This window comes from Telopea speciosissima, chromosome 10, assembly GCF_018873765.1.
Source record: "Telopea speciosissima isolate NSW1024214 ecotype Mountain lineage chromosome 10, Tspe_v1, whole genome shotgun sequence".
NCBI lineage: Eukaryota > Viridiplantae > Streptophyta > Magnoliopsida > Proteales > Proteaceae > Telopea > Telopea speciosissima.
In genome coordinates this window covers 2,139,051-2,155,884 of record NC_057925.1, presented here as the reverse complement: position 1 = coordinate 2,155,884, position 16,834 = coordinate 2,139,051, and the positions used below count along the sequence as shown (strand labels likewise).

At 38.6% G+C, this 16,834-nt stretch overlaps 2 protein-coding genes and 1 pseudogene across 3 annotated transcripts; 1 reads left to right on the top strand and 2 right to left on the bottom strand.

Moving 5' to 3' along the window:
• Positions 1 to 636: 636 nt before the first annotated feature.
• LOC122641598 (probable protein kinase At2g41970) lies at positions 637 to 4,659 on the bottom strand. 2 transcript variants are annotated; one of them, XM_043834885.1, is made up of 8 exons: positions 4,381 to 4,659; positions 3,630 to 3,830; positions 2,337 to 2,596; positions 2,112 to 2,238; positions 1,710 to 1,983; positions 1,115 to 1,247; positions 948 to 1,034; positions 637 to 779 (listed from the first exon to the last, which is right to left on the bottom strand). In XM_043834885.1, the coding sequence occupies exons 2-8, from the start codon at positions 3,715 to 3,717 to the stop codon at positions 654 to 656; spliced, it is 1,095 nt and encodes a 364-aa protein (XP_043690820.1). In that variant the 5' UTR covers positions 3,718 to 3,830; positions 4,381 to 4,659; the 3' UTR covers positions 637 to 653. The 2 variants fall into 2 exon arrangements, with proteins under 2 accessions (XP_043690820.1, XP_043690821.1); XM_043834886.1 differs by having other exon boundaries at positions 2,337 to 2,593; positions 4,381 to 4,658.
• A 472-nt stretch (positions 4,660 to 5,131) lies between these two features.
• On the top strand, positions 5,132 to 6,298 carry LOC122642225 (annotated as a pseudogene).
• Positions 6,299 to 12,912: 6,614 nt separating this feature from the next.
• On the bottom strand, positions 12,913 to 14,981 carry LOC122642224 (E3 ubiquitin-protein ligase SINAT2-like). Its single transcript, XM_043835660.1, has 4 exons — positions 14,937 to 14,981; positions 14,815 to 14,829; positions 14,320 to 14,706; positions 12,913 to 13,667 (listed from the first exon to the last, which is right to left on the bottom strand). The coding sequence occupies exons 1-4, from the start codon at positions 14,979 to 14,981 to the stop codon at positions 13,353 to 13,355; spliced, it is 762 nt and encodes a 253-aa protein (XP_043691595.1). The 3' UTR covers positions 12,913 to 13,352.
• Positions 14,982 to 16,834: the final 1,853 nt, after the last annotated feature.

Sequence of the window (16,834 nt, the reverse complement as noted above, 5' to 3'; positions counted from 1 at the left end):
GTAATTAAGACATTTTCTGAAGTCTGTATATTAAAAAGGATAGAGGACGTGTTTTTATAGCCCATAATCTAGCTTTACAGGCTAGATTGGAGAAAGCAGGTGGTGATGTAACTTATAATTTACTTTCTTTTCTTGGTTTTTAGTTAAGTTTTTTTTTTCACAAAAAAAAAATAGAAAAATAGAAAAATAGAAAAGATCTGTGTTTTAGAATGCGTTCTAGACCTAAAATTTATTCCTAGAATACATACCAAACACAGCCTCAGTGTTTCCATGAGACGAGGTGGTGCATTTTGAGTGGTCTACATGAGGTTAGATCATGAATAAAATTTTAAAGCACTAATTTGTAACTCCCATTGTCTCGCATTTGCATTAAATTTATGAATTGTTCTGCTGTACAGTAATAGTATTTTGTTTGGGGTACTAAATGAACCATCCAAAATTACTGACATCCTGTAAGCCAAAGGCATCAGAAGCAATTCTTATCCTCTCAAGGCTACCTAAAATCGATTAAAAAATACATCTTCAACCAGATGAGTGCTATTCTTTCCTAAAAATTTTTGTGATACTAGATCTCAATGTTGAGTTCAAAGAGTACAACAACAATAAAAAAGAGGGAAAACTTCTTTTATCTCTAAAAAAAAGAAACATTATAGTTACACTTGAGACTCTGATCCTGCTGGTTTTGAGCTAAGTAGTGGTTGAAGAGCCTTGACAACGATTGTCATATTTGGTCGGAAGTCTGCTTCATATTGAACACAGAGTGCTGCTACTGCTCCCAACTGAAACATAAGCACATAGACATGGAAATATTGATTTCCAAACAAACAAGACTTTAGAAAGATTCTCATACTATACTATCTACTAAAATACAAAGCAAAGGAAAGAGAATACTGCAACTAAAGAAAATGCAGAACAGATTATTTAAAGAAGAGAAGAGAGGCAAGGACCTTAGCAACAGCCTTCGGTGGGTATTCATTGTTTAGCTTGGGATCTACACATTGCTTGACCTTGTCCTCACTCAATCTTGGAGTTGCCTATATTGTACATTGTGGTTAGAGATCGATGAAGGAGAGGAAGAAATGGTAACAGAGCTTGGGATTGTACAAAGACTCACCCAAGTAACCAAACTCTGTTGCCCTTTAGGCATAGTGTGGTCTACTGGCTTCCTCCCTGTCAAAAGCTCCAAAAGAACAACCCCGAAACTGTAGACATCACTTTTCTGAGTCAATTGCCCAGTCATAGCATACCTGAGGGGGGACAAAGGAAAAGCCGATAAAGAATCCATCAACAAAAACATACCAAAAGAAAGAAAACAAGGTTAGTATGAAGTGTATAAGGGTTGAGAGATTTCAGAAAGCAATAGCAATTTTGGAATCCTTTAGCCATGGCAACATACTGAACAGAAAGTCGCATTCTCATTTATAGTTGGGGGTAAATTTCCTAGTTTATCAAGCTCAATAATAATAAATCAATAGTAAATCCCTAGCGATATTAATCCAGGTGAAGTTTTGCCCAAAATATTACATTAAAACTGTTTAATTTTTTCTAATCCCCCCCTAATATCGCAGATAAGATTCACCAATTATGGTCTGAAATTCATGAGATGTTGCATTTCTTAATACTCCAAAACAGAGGAACAGTAAATTCGCATTTCCTAATACTCCAAAACAGAGGAATAGTAAATTCACAGTTTACAATTGTAAACTTACTCTGGAGCATGGTAACCAAAAGTTCCCAGGACTCTAGTGGAATGTAGACGAGCTGCTGTATCCGGAGACTGATTGGTTAAATTGAAATCAGCAATCTTTGTCAAGAAATCATCGAAAAGAAGAACATTGCTTGATCTGACATCGCGATGGACTATAGGAGGTTGAACCTTTTCATGAAGATATTCAAGACCTTTTGCTGCACCAAAAGCAATTTTCACCCTCTGGCTCCAGCTAAGAACTGGACCAGGTTCAGCCCCCTGAACACCTTTCCTCCCTGCAACAGAAGATAAATACCATTATTGAGCATTGAAGTTCTTAAACTTTAAATAGTGCCGATGGATTTCACATCTTGAGTATCAGCATTAAAGTCTGAAGCATAAGCAAAGAATTCATTATGGATACCGTGTAAAACGTCGTGTAAGGAACCCATTGTTGCAAACTCATATGCCAAAATTCGATTATTTGCATCTAAACAGTATCCCAACAACTCTACAAAATGCTCATGCTTAAGTCTTGAAACCGTCGATAACTGCATCATCCATTATAAGAAAGAAAAAGCAAGATGTAAGACTAAAGCCCAAGTTGTGAAAGATATAGCTTTTTTCATTGTCTTTTCCAAAAGCCAACCTGAGCAGCAAAATCAGAATCTGGCTCTGTTGAAGAACTGGCATCTAGCTTCTTGATGGCAGCAACTTGACCATTCTTTAAGGTTGCATGGAAGACCCGTCCGTAGGAACCTTCTCCAATCAAAGCCTTTGGACCAAAATTATTGGTCAACCTACTTAGCTCATCAAAGGATAAGGCTGGTATTTCAATAGGTAAGACCTTCGGAGGACCTCCACCCCTTGCTACACTGGAATTTCTTGGCTGTCCTCTTTCACTCCCTCCTAATATACATGAGGGCAAAAATGCATCATAAGCATGAAGAGAACTTCAATATTTATATAAAACACAGGGAGGTGGGGAGGGGAGATGAAAAAAGGACATGATATGGATAAAAATCATAAAATCAAGTGATTTTTCTCTACCTTGCACTAATATCAGCTAATAGAATCCACAGAAGTTTTCACAAAACTATATGGTGGGATCAACTCCCAGAAGCATAACAATCCTCGTCATAGATAACTTGGTCTCTATAAGACAGCATTTGCCTGATGGTTAGTCTCCTTGGTCTTCATGCTCAGGGAATCAGGCCATCTTCCCTACATTGTTCCTTCACAGTTTACACTAGGGGTCCTGGACACCTATTTGGTTGATTTTTCTGATGAATCCAATCTTTCGAGAACCTGATGCTCTTCTCAGATGGTTGGATGTGAAAGTCGTGCAACATAAAGGAAAGGTAATAGGGAACAATGGCTCTGGACGGTAACGTCTAGGTTGATTGGCATGAAGAAGATGACTGAGCTTTTGACAAAATACTCAGATCAGAGCCTTCTCTCTGGGGAGCGAAGGGGCTGATCATCAAACTGTTTCCTTACATAAAGAACAGCTGGTTTTCTTCTAGCCACTGACAGGTATTTTTTTTCCTACATGAATTGTAAGGTACAGGGAGGCCAGTAATCCCATGAATCCCATGGCCCCTGCTCAACCCATTCATTCTACACACAATTGTTGCAGTGTAGGTGTCCAGGGTATCCCAACCTATATCCAGAGCTTCAAGCTTCTTAGACATGGGACCTAGACCAATGAATTAAATTATGGACAAGGAAAAAATGGAAAATTTATCTAGAAAATATGATCGAACAAAAAAAAATCTTTGCAAGTGAAATAATCATAGACCAATTGATTCATAACAGATTCAATTAGAGGATGCTCTTTACAAACGTTCTCTATATTCTACACTTGGGAAATGAAATCACAGATTTAAAAAAGGGGATGCAAAGAAAATGAAATAAACAAGAGGAGTTAGGCCTACGGTACCATATGCATTCCCTCCCTTGGGTGGGGCAGTATACTGATTAGCAGGTGGACCAAAGTTCTCCTCTTCAGCACCTCCACAGCACAACATTTTGCAGGTCACAGACACGACAAATCCAAAAAAGAGATTCAATAATCCATCTCAAGCAAATGCTCCCAAGGAATGTTATCTGATTAAATTCCCCCAATCTGAAACAGTTAAACCTATAAAAATGACATCATTAGTCAAAGTCTCAACAAAGGAAGATAATTTAAGAGAGAGAGAGAAAGAGACCCATTATCCCCAAAAAGAAAATAGAAAGGTAAAAGATTTTGAAGTTTATCAATTGTGACATTCCCCCAATCTGAAACAGTTAAAACTATAAAAATGACATTATTAGTCAAAGTCTCAACAAAGGAAGATAATTTAAGAGAGAGAGAAAGAGACCATTATCCCCAAAAAGAAAATAGAAAGGTAAAAGATTGTGGAGTTTATCAATTGTGACATTTAAATCATGAAATGCTTCTTATAACCCACATTCAATGCTGTTAAAATCATTGATCCCATTTCAATCCATAAACAAGAAAACTATAGATGAAAAGCTGTTATCTATTTCATCAGTCAATCAGCCAATCAAGAAACCATGAAAACTCAAAATTGGAAAGACAAAAAAAAAAAGAAAAAAAAAAAGGAAAAGACAATCAATATAACAAATGAAAGGGGTGGGGGAGATGAAAAAGAAGAAAAATCAATGGGAAAAAAAAGGTGCATTACCACAGAGATTGGGATCGGAGCAGGACAAGGAGAAGAAGACGAAGAACAAGGAGTAATGGGAAAAGGGCGTTTTCCGAGACAGAGAGAGAGAGAGAGAGAGATAAGAATACAAAGGAAGGCCGACGTTCCTCTGTTACCCAATCGTTTAGGGGCGAAGGCTACAAGTTTCTGTTCGCGGGAAACTCGTTTTGAGCACTTAACCGCTAACTAACCTCTACCAGCTCTGCATTCCCTCCGCCTGCCTACTCCTCCTACGTGCCTCCACGTTGCACGTCCTTCACACCTCTTTTTTCTTTTTTAATGTATTTTTTTGAAAAATTAACTAAAAGGGCTTTTCTCCTAGATTCTTACAAATAAGGACATACTCTGCAGTTATTGCATTATGGTCCGTAAAAACCTCTCATGAAAAACATAATTACAAAAATACCCCTAAATAAAAACTTCTCCTTGAGTCGTTTTCAGTGATCGCTGCAACCCAGTCGCCGGCAACGGTGACGCTCTATACCATTGATCGACTGAAGCTGTCTGTAATCTCCCGTTCCACTCTCTCTCTTCACCCGGTAGAAAGCACCGTGCGTTCTTCTCCCGGATCGATTTGCGGCTCCAACCGGTGACGGCAGTTGTTGACTGCCATTCGGAAGGTGGTGGACTTTGGTGGGTGAGAGCTTCCGCGCACGTGTGACCGAACGCCACAGCTGAGCACACAACGACTGGAAAGATGAGACCTCGGTCTTCTTGGCCGTTGGGGGTAATGGGTCGACCCGTTAATCTTACAACCATTGTTGCTCTGCTCCCCAAGAATCTAGGCTTCCATGGGGAATCCCATCTCCATCCATTTGTGCAATGGGGAATTAGTTTTGGATTTAAAATCGAGAATCGCTTCTCTGCTGAAACGGAAGATTGTCTTGTGCAACGGCGCATCCGTATAGAAGGTGAATCTAAGAATGTGAGTTTTGAGTTTATCAAAGCATAGGTTATCAGGGGTTTTGAGATTTGTGAGTGTAGATGGTTAGTAGTTCAAATGTTTCCACAGAAACTGTGCTAACAGTAATTCAGGGCCACCTCTAAGGTTGCTAAGGTGATATTCCACAACCCAGGTATTCAAGAGGATCATGCTTGTGGACCTCCCTTGGATGCAGTAGCCATTAAAGAGCTTTACCCTCCCAAAGTCACAAGTGGGATATGAAAGCTTCTTGGTGCTTAGTGGTTTTCTTTTCTTTTCTATGTCTTTGATGGCTTTTTGTGTATGAAGAGACAGAATTCATATCCCTATTGAGTTTGTACTTCCAGACTCTTCATGTTTACTCTATGCTTTCATTTTCTGTCCTCTCTGATCTGGTTTTGTTTTTCTTTCTCAGATTTGATACTTTTTATGAATAATATCACATTGTCTTGCAGTTTACTTAGCTAAGAACAGCGATTTTGAAGAAGGTACTCATCTTTTCCGTTACTCCAACAACGGTGTTCTCCTTTCCCTGAAGCAGCAAGACCTCATGTCCCCTCTCCCAGGGTTGATCATCGAATCCCTGAATGCTGTGAAATTCATTGACTCCGGAGGGCATACAGCAGTTGAGCAGATTCACAGTTGCAGGCAGGGAAAGCATGATTGCCCAAGTCTAGATAACAGTTCCAGTCAATGTCTACAATGGCACTTTTACAGTTGGAGATGCAAGGAATGGCTGTCATGGATCCATGGTTGAAGTTTTTGCATGGAAAGAGAACCTGAATGTCCCATACAAATCTCATGGGAAGGGTGAGTTCAAGACTGCTATTTTCATGTTCAGTTCTTCACAGTCGTTGCACCTAGGACAAGGCTTACATTGTACACAGTTCCTTCTACCACACACAGATTGATAATTTAGTATCTCTCTGTGGCCTCATTTTGGATCAAGTTGCTGTTTTATCTATTAGCCATTAGTTGTTAGCATCATCAACCTATACATAAATCATGTGTGATACGAATTAAATTTGTAAGGTCCTGTTTCTGTACACTAGGACAACCTCGTTGAGGTGGTACTTCATTTCAGTTGGCTGGGTGTCTAGCAAACCCTGTAGTATGTTACTCACCGGTCACCAAAGAGATTGTAAGGTTGGAGTGAAAGAGAAGTACTACATGAACCTTCAAGTATGAAAAAGTGTCCCTTAAGCCCAACTAGAAAGAGAAAATCATAACTTAACTCTGCTCTTTTTTCTCACTTGACATGTATCTTTTATATTGTACATCAATTTATTTGTGCTTGCACTATTCTTGAAAGGCACTAATCCACCCATTTTTATTTATCTAGTTACATTTGTCCTAGTGTGGGGTTTTCCAGCCAGTGGCTACATCAACATTCAATATATAACTGGGCCTTTAGCTCAAACAGGTAGAGCACTTGGGAATTATAGCAACATATATCCCAAGAGGTGATGGTTCAAATCCATCAGGACTCCCATTGCAACCTATTCTAGCTTTTCTATGTAAAGTTAGAAACAACATTGAAGAATAATAACCCATGAAGCAACACAACACTTGAAAGGAATTGGTTTCAATCTTGGACAGTATGCCTGAATTAGGGGTTGCGTCTCTTCGATTCCAACATTTGTCAATGTAGACTTGAGAAGCTTCAAGGTCCTTATTATTGGAATCTGCCTTTTGTTTGTTTATATGAATTGATCAAAAGTTTAGTCGCAAGCAAGTGGAGTTTGGTTTTGGCTACAGTACAAAGCCTCCTAAGAAAAAAAAAGGTTGGGGGTGGGGGAGGGGGAGAAAGAAATGGAAAAAGGCACAGCAAGTGCTGTCATCCAATATTAGTTCCAGTTGCCTCTGGCTTCAGTTTGAGCTTTCTAACAAAGTCCGGAATGGTCTTAATGTGTATGGGAAAGGACCAGCAATCTGCCCTTAACTTGGGAGCTGGAACATGACTCCAGTTCATTCAAATCAACCTACACTCCCCCCCCCCCCTCACCCTCTATCTTTAAAATTCTTAGCACTCTATGAAAGTTTTGCCAATTGACTAGTTGGTGAAAATTTAACTACTTACTTGCATATGCACCCTAATTAACTTGTACGAAGGTGCATTTGAAGGAAAACATGAATTAAAGATTCTGTGTTATGTATAAAAAAATCAATCTCCAGAGAACAATAGATTTGGTTAGGATGATTGCATTTGGTCAGGCTTTTGGGATTTGATCTTCAATTTAGTTTGGGGGACTTGGTTAAAATGGAGCTTTGTCACTGAGAAATGATTATCCAAACACAAGAAGTGGTACAGCATGTGGAGCTTGTTCCTCTGATTTCTGTTCTTTGATAATCACTCCAGAGAGAGGATGATCCAACAACAGAAATTGGTAGACATGTGGACCATTTTCCTCTGATTTCCTATTTTTTTATATGATCATAATAGAGTAATGATTATCTAAACACAGAAGATGGTAGAGCGTGTGGAACTTGTTCTTCTTTGCTGGTTTTCTGTTCTTTCCATCTCTTTACCCTAATTCATCACAAGATATTAAAACTATGAAAATGTATTGACCTTGTTAATTACTATATATTCTTCCAAATTTAATAAAGTAACTCACAAGAGTTTTGGATCTTGGTGGATTTGAACCACCATCCTCTTGGAGCAAGATTGTGACATGCTCATATGCAAGTGCTCTACCGATTGAGCTAAAGATCCATGTAAGTTCTAGGAAACTCACAGAAAAGGAGCATTACCTTGTGGGGGTGAAGACTGAAGAGCTTGAGAAAAAAATAAATGTTCAATAGTTTCTAAATTGGCATGTCAAACAGAGGTTTCACTAGAAGTCCAGACACAGCTTTTTCACATATAACTTGCATCATCTCAAACTATTTCAAGCATGAAATCCATTAATCAATCCTCTGATGTAACTTCAGATCTCTTACAATAGCCCTTATACAACTAATGCATGCATAAGCTACCAACATAGTTCACTTAGAGAAACAGAATGCATTTTGGAGAGCCTAAAACAACCAACAAAGACGTATTGCATGAAACTGCAAATACAAGCATAACAGTGAAAAATGGAAACCTATGAATTCTCCCATATCTTTGCCCTCGTTTTCCTATCAAGATGCAAGCCACCATCATTTAACCTCAAGGTTTCATCTACTAGTCTCAAGAGTGAAGGAGAAGTAAACCTCCCAATATCGGTATTTTCAGGCACATTCCGCTAATATTTAAAATACCATATGTACAAGGTCCCATGTCATCACAGATGGAGACTACAGATGACAGAAGTGGGAGGGTTGACTGAGGAAAACCCAAACCATGGAACTAAATCTCGGTCGAAACTGACCGAAATCTCCAAGTTGTCTCGGTTTCGGGCCTGGCTGAAACAAAACCCATGATCGGAACCTCGAAATGAGATCCAACACTTCTTGGTTTCGGTCCTGACGGAAACCAGATCTGAAACCGAGATCTTGATCCTAGCCTTAACCTCGCTCTCTCCGTTAAGCCAATCATCCGGAGTGTCTCCTCAGTGCTTATGCCATCATTTACAACTACATCGACTTTTTCTTGCCTATATTGTTTCTTGAAGTTAGTCTTTAAAATTCCCACAAATTTTTCCCTTACGAAAGTTGAATATATGGAAAGCAATCTTGATATTTTCAGCCTTCGTTTACTTGGTGCTTATGCACTGTCCTTTCAAGAAAAAGGATAATTTTTGTTAAAGTGCACCGTGAGAGGGGGGGGGTTGTGTATCATGGGACAATGGGATAATGATGAGTTGTAACTGTTTTAGTTATTTGCCTTTATCATAATTAGACTTAGATTGTAATTAAGCTTAGACTATTAGTAGGTTTCCTACTAAGAGTAGTTTACGTAATATAATCACGTTAGACTAATTCTGAATCCTATTGTGGCCAAGGAAACTCTCCCATTCTCTCTTCCTCTCTACTTCTTCCTTTTTCTTCCCTTCTGTTCTTCTCCTTAACAGGTTTCGGTTGTTGAGATCAGGTTTTGTCACAATTTTCTTTTGGGAGGATTTTTTGTATGCACTCTCCTCTTTCTAATCATACAACTCATAAGATATTCAGGAGTAGGATCTTGAGAATGCAACACCAAACACATACTCATTCCAGCCTCAGCATAATACTGGACACCAAAAAAAATAGCAGTTAAAAACTCTTTTGTAGGAATTAAAACCATTTCCAGCTTATCCAATATTAAATTACAATGAGCTGATTGAGATTATGAGACTATCAAGGTACAACTAAGCATATAAAGTTCTTAGGCTAAGAAATTGGAAGAAAGTAGGAGTCCTTCCTTAATAACTCTAACAATCAACCATATTTGTTCTTCAGAATTTGGAAGCAATTACCTCTTGTGCTTCAACTGATGCATTTATGCCATATATGATTCGAGTCAGTTCTATGTATCAAGTCTTATCTCTTGGTTTGAGTACATGATCAAGTCATAAATATGGTTCATGATCATTCATTTCTAGACAACTCCAAGTTTCTTAATTCGTCACACTTGTCTCGCATTGTTGTGAGATAGAATCATAAAATAAAGAATACTGTCAATGCCTATATGGAGGGATTAATGGTCAGTTCGGTTAGCTTGTGTACTTATGAAAGGATTGTGTTTTCGAGTAAACTCTTCTCTACTTTATTATAGAATGAATATCATAAATGAAACATAAACTGGAAGCACTGCTCAAAAGAACTGACCAATTAAATATTCTTCTTTTTCAACCATCTCGGAGGGTGTTGAAGGATTAAAATGCAGCCTGAAGAAACAGCTGATCAAGGATGAAATACTTGCACAAGAACCAAAGTAAAAAAACAGAAAACCCAGATCGAATTTCAAAGACAATCAGATCAAAAGCTAGTGGAAATAACAGTAGACTCACAATGAAGCACGACGAGTTGAGCAAAAGCAACTGAGCGGCAAGAACCGCAGAAATAGCCTTGCCAGAGACTCCTTTCCCTAAGAAAATTACCATTTTCGTGGGTTTCTGAGGAGAACGATCTTCCGGTGGGACTGCCATCACCAACGGCGGTCAGTAACTTCTGCGATAAATCTAGAGGGTTCGGTAGGATATTTGCGGTTAGGGTTCCGTTAGAGGAGAGAAGATGTCAGAGACGGTGAGCGCAGAGGCCACATCAGCGCAGCCAGTTGATCACGATGGAATCGAGCACTCAAATAATCCGTACACAAGCAGGGGCCCGGTATAACTCAGGTAGGTTCTCGATCGCTATTTGTCGCCGGTGAGGTAAGCCGGAAAATGAGTGAATGATACTTTTCCGAACACCGAGAGACACTGGGGAGAGGATGAAACCCAGGGACATTGGTGTAGAGCGCCTGGGGCTGGGGCCAAGGAAGATTTTGGTGCATTTAAATATGAGGGTAATTTTGTCAATAAAAATTATATTACTTTTTTTCCAATTACATGACTTTTGTAATATGCAGTTATGCACGAAATAATTAGAAATATCTAAAAAATATATCCCTTTTTCGTAAGAATCTTGAAAATATGTCCTTCTTTTGTAATTATGCTCTTCCTCTTTTTCGACAAATTTTATATTTGTATTGAGCTGTGTTACCGTGACCACTGGGAGGATGAAAACTCCATCTTTTCTTTATCTAGAATCAAGATTTGGCATACAAATAACCCAGTGTCTCTTCAACCGTGGGATCTGACTTTGTGGTTGGACAGAAAAAGATATTTATTTTCGACCTCATACAATAGGTGATAGAGAATTAATAATGAATGAAATTCCACTCATAGCGTCACAACACCAATAGTGAAGAGATTCTGGATAAAGGAAAACTTAGGCTGAGTTTGGTAACACTCTAGTTCTAATGAAATCGGTTTTCACGTCTCGGTTTTTTTACGAGAAAGATATGTAATATTTGGGGGAGAGTTTTCTGTCTTGTATCATGGCTCCTGCACTAGCACAAGGGCAATGGGAGCACATGTGAAAGCATCAATAGAACGATTTTCACCTTACATGGAGGGTGGGGCAGTCATTTTGCGAGGGCCCATGTTTGGGCGCATGAGCCACTCCTGGAGAGATTCCTTTTCCCCATTATATTTGATCCCACATCCACCTTCCCTGGTGAAATGAAAGAGTCAATCCCATGACTTCCTATGACCCCCAATGTACCACCAAATGCTCTGGTAGTTGTCTTCCATTTCCTCATCACATATGAGAAGTATGGATATTTCATCCCCTCATCTGTCATTTTTCATTTTAAAATTTTTAGGAAGGTAGGGGCGGCGTGTTTGGAGAATCCCAATCACCTATTGCTGATCACATCCATTATTATAATACCTTCATGCAATCCATGTTCAATTATCAAATTCAAGACCTTCACAAACCTTTGGAGTAGTGCTACTTTAATGGTTCTAATTTTTAAGGGTCCATTTGGCACATGGAAATATACTCAGATCAAATGTTCCTACTAGGTTTATCACCAGATTTGTCCAAAAAAAAAAGGGGAAAGTTTATACTTTATCTTTCATATGGTCAATGCTTCATAGTTCACATATGAATTAAAATACCTAAATGCTTGAGGAGAAGGATGGTTTTATGATTAAAAATGCAAATTCAACTAATAATAGTTTAGGACCTTTGGCATGTCCTCACAGTTTTAATTAATCAGAAAATTAACAGATGGCCTATTAACAAGGGGGGCTGAAAGTGACCCTTCACCTGTCATGGAAGGGAGAGAGAATACATCTTCATATAGTCAATGAGAAAACAAAATTGAAACCCAGTAATCATAATTTGTCTGTGATGGATAGAAACACTTCCAGGATGAAATTTTGATACAAAGTAGATCAGTAACATGGAAGTAAGAGATATATTTCCTGGAAATCATTAAGGAGATAAAGAGAGCCTCCTAACTTCGGTTGCCATCTCCAGTATCTGTCTTTTTACAAAGCCTAAAGAACTGATTAAGAGCTATTAACTTTTGAATATTTTTTGTTCTTAGGGAAAACACAACCCTTTGTATACTGATCTAACTTATCATAGAATTATACCATTTTGACATTCATCAAGTTTTTAAAAGTTATGGCAACAAAGTAATCTGCTATTAAGAGCTGGCTTCTGAAAAAAATCTGAGAATAGTGATCTAGTTTTAACCTAACCAGTCAATGCCATCACTACCAGGGTACACATACAGTCAAGAGTCCAGACGAGAAGGGCATTGGAGGGTAGATCACTACCACACTGGGGACACGGTACAAAAAACCAAATCTATAACATCCTTATATTACAACTCACTGAGCCTTATCCCTATTTTCTCAGTCCTACACCGGTCTTGTTCATAACATCCCTAAATCAATCAACATTTTAAAATCTGAACATAAAAAGAAAATTAGAATCACTGGCATCACATCAAGTTCCCAAAAACACTCAGAATACTTAACTACTTCAGATGGATAATGAAACTATGGCACACCAAAATACATGCTTCCAACAATTACAATCCTGAATTGATCCTTATCCTTTCCCTGGCAAAATTTATTTCCACTACATAGGCTGAGTTGAGTTTGTAGAGTAGGCAATGTCACTGAAAGAAGAAAGACCCCCAATGTAAAAGGCTGAAAGTGGAGTATGCCAAGAAAGGTCTACATATGGAAACCATGATATTTGAACCTTTTCTTTTACATACACAAATGCTAACTTCAGATTCTGTAACATTACATCTCAGAAAATGTTTATTTTTCATTCCCCTATTTCACAGGGTTTTGATGCCAGGATTTCTAGATAAACATTTTTACATTAATTTGCTCACAAAGATCTTTGCCTATCGTACCCAACCAACTCAACCGATTGAAGAAGTTGTATGAAACAGAAACTGACCTTCCAAAATTTGCACCAAGTCTACCCCATTTACAGATAAACATTTGTCTGTTAAATTCTCATATGGATTATCCACCAACCCAGTGAGACTGATGTAATCTTCTATTTCAACATGAATTCTTAAATAGGTGATAGCTGTATGTCAGTGCTATTTCCAGATGCGACCTGTCACTCTTAACTTCAACTCCTGCCTATCACCACCAGAAAAGTAGAGTGCCAAGTTCCTCTGAATGATCAGTCCATCCTGACTGTCACGAACTTTCTTGTGGCTGTCACGAATGCTTCTTGGAATCCCTTGCCACGTTAACTTTCGGCCATTCCCACCAACTTCCAGACTGTAACTGAATTTCTTTGCCTCATCTTCATCACCCAAGAACCGAAGGAAGGCCATATATACTGGCGCCATTCCCAATAGGAAAGCCTCAAAGTGCAAGCAGAACTGGCGACCAAAACAATTGAAGACCTGCAGCAGATAACCCGATTTTAAGCAATGATATCAAAAACTTCCACATGATCAGATGGGCAGGGGGTATATATGAGAAAAGAATCTTGGATAATCTTTTCTTCTTCTTCTTTTTAAACCTTCTACAATTTTTCCTTGCAAAAATACAACAGTGCTTAATTGTAGAAGTTAGCCATAAACAACAGGTATGTGTCGGAAACAACTTACATTTATGATAATCATTCATTATTCTAACTGATTGAGGAAAAACACATGATCTAGCAGGCAGTCTGCAGTTGGTCATTAGCTATTGAAATGAGAAAATGTCATTCATCAAGCCAAGCATTCTATCAAAATGCCACCCCTTGGATGGGGCATAACCCAAAACATAACCGTCTTTTATAGTAATTGTCTTTCAAGCTGAGCTTTTCTGCACAATTACCCATGTTTTCGCGACCACTCAAACTCAAGCAGATCTTAGGATTGTTAGAATAATCCCATGCATTAATATTTTGGATCATCAAATCCAAGAGCTGGACCATGAGGTAGTCTGCACCAAAAGCACACTTTGGCAACTACATAGCTAATATAACAAGTGAAAATTTAACACAGGGTACAAGACTCTCAATCTAGGCTTCATCTCATATTACATTCTAAAGGTTGTAGGACTTACAGTCAACATCCATGTAGCATTTTCAACGTCCTGAGGATTGGATTTGACATATCGATGGTTGAAGGTGCATCCATCATGCGTGTCAACCTTGTGATCATCCTTGAGATGTGCAACAAGGGTCGGGATGTCCCCAGCGACAGAACATTCAGAACCAGCATAGGGGCAGTTGTATGGTCGAAATTGGCAATGTTGTTCATGTTTGAGCTTGCTGTAATAGGGAAGTATATCATGACAGCCCAAACCATTGTATGTGCAGGGGAGTTCCAAAGACTCTGCCACCTTCTCCAAAGCCAAGCATCTTATGTTACCAAGTTCATGGCGACAAATCGGGCAACAGTTCTGCACTCTAACTTTGCACTTTGAACATAATGTATGGCCATTTGGACACTACATTTAAAAAAAAAAAAAAAGAATAATCATTTAATAAATTATCTGGAATATCAGATCATTGTTAGGTACATGCATATCAAAATTTCTATTCTGAAGGTAAAATACCAAATCAGAAAGATCCTAAAACATGAAACAATAGAATGTACAATCACAACGAGAGGATAAAAGTAAACAATCTAGCTCAAGTTCAATAAATTTTGCACCCATCACATGGTAAAAAAAAAAACTTGACTTTCATATAGTACATAGTTGGCAGTTGGCAACTGTGGCATATTAGGCAGGTTATGCACTGATTTATTCACACACTAGATTATATGTATGCTTCAAGCACACGTACTCTTCAGCATGATAACCCTCAATCATCTCACTTATCTCTGTTCCAAGGTGATAGATAATTAAATTGACAACCCCTTGTTGGAGTCACTGGAGGTTTGGCGAAGTCCTCACTCATCAGATTCATATTGATCATCATATAGTCCAAACATGGAATCATTGGCTGAATTGCAAACCAATACCAAATCTGAGGAATGTATTCAGGAGGGAATGTACTGAGCTCTGAAGTTGCTGGAACAAACTATGAAGTGAGCAAAATAATCTATGAAACTGGCACATTTAGAAGCTAGAAAAAGGTGGCAACTTAAAGTTGGTCCCTTATACTATGTTTGGATGCCAAGAAAAGATAAGGAAAAATCAGATTTCCATCCAAGTATCATGGAAACATCGACATCTTAGTAATACAGGTTCTTTATAGCCTGTTAAAGTTCAACTAACCAAATGAAAGCCTCAGCCGTCCGACTTGATACTAAATCAATTAAAAACTGAAACCATATAAGAAATTTCAGAAGGAAAAAGAAAGAACATAGTTTCGTGACAAATAACTAAGAAATAATAATACACATCATAATCTATTCATTTTCTATGCTATTACAATATATAAGTCAATTCAGAGGTTTAGTTTCAGGCAATTCAGCTAAGACTGAATTCACGTTTGAGGACTGGATACCATCCAATGGTACATCATGCCTATATATGTTGTTTCGCTACCGTATCACCTAAAAGCTTGAACTGTTAGGGAAGGGCAGCATCGATGTATACATCAACACTCCCCCGCACGTGCAAGCCAAGATTCCATGGTCCTTGCACGTGGAGCTCACACGGTATTTCCCAGGAAAACTCTACCGATGCACTTCCCAAGAGTCGAACACTTGACCTCTGTTGGAATATGTAATCCAGAATACCGTGGGGGTATTCTGGTCTTTTTGGGGTAGTTTTATTCTTCTTATGTTATTAAGTGTAAGTGGGCTATGTGGGTTTTAGTCCCATATCGCCTAGTTTAGTCTCTTTGTAATTTTCCATCTATTATAAATAGAGGGGCTTACCTATCAATGAATACAACACATTATTTTCTCTCATTCTCTCTTTCTAACCCACGATTCTGCCAACATGGTAACAGAGCTGGTCTGATCTCGGTTAGAAAAAGAGAAAAAACCCTACTCCATCTCTCCAATCGACCTCTCCTTCTTCTCTCTCTCTCTCTCTCTCTCTCTCTCTCTCTCTCTCGGCTTCTCTTTCTCTGGTTTTCTTCTTCTTCTCCTTGTAAGGGGGCAGCACTAATGAGGTAAAATCCCTAACCAATGATTTAGTTGCTGCCCTCCTCCATTCTATCTACTTTTCTATAGTAAATTACTGATATTGTTCAAGTGCTTTGGAGGTGGTTCTAACATTAAAAGAGAACTCTCCTTCATCAGTTCAAGGCTTGAAGAAGGTCCTTTATGCTGGTGTAGTGCTGTAATGCTGCCCTGTTCTACTTCTGCGATTTTTTGGAGTCTCTCCCCTTTGAAGATCAGGTCTCACTCTTACTGGAGATTGATTCTTCACCTTGGAGGTTCCATTCTAACAGCCTTGGTCAGCATCTATTACATGTCTACATCAGCAATTACAGCCCCCTTTCCCTAAATCGATCTCAATTTCAGGGTTTTCTAAAACCCTGACAACAATCGATTTTAGGGTTAGGGTTTTTCTATCAAGCTCATAGTTTGAGGAGAGTCTTATACATATCAAAGGAGTATTCAACCCATATTTTAGCATCATTCATCAGTTATTTTTGGAAAAAATTCAGGTATTC

Coding starts and splice junctions, on each gene's coding strand:
- LOC122641598 (XM_043834885.1), bottom strand. CDS start 3,717: ATGTTGTGCTGTGGAGGTGCTGAAGAGGAGAACTTTGGTCCACCTGCT. Junction 1,248..1,709: donor TTTGGTTACCATGCTCCAGA/GTAAGTTTACAA, acceptor GTCCCCCCTCAG/GTATGCTATGACTGGGCAAT. Junction 780..947: donor CACCGAAGGCTGTTGCTAAG/GTCCTTGCCTCT, acceptor CTTATGTTTCAG/TTGGGAGCAGTAGCAGCACT.
- LOC122642224 (XM_043835660.1), bottom strand. CDS start 14,981: ATGCCACAGTTGCCAACTGCCAACTATGTACTATATGAAAGTCAA. Junction 13,668..14,319: donor ATGCTACATGGATGTTGACT/GTAAGTCCTACA, acceptor TATCTGCTGCAG/GTCTTCAATTGTTTTGGTCG.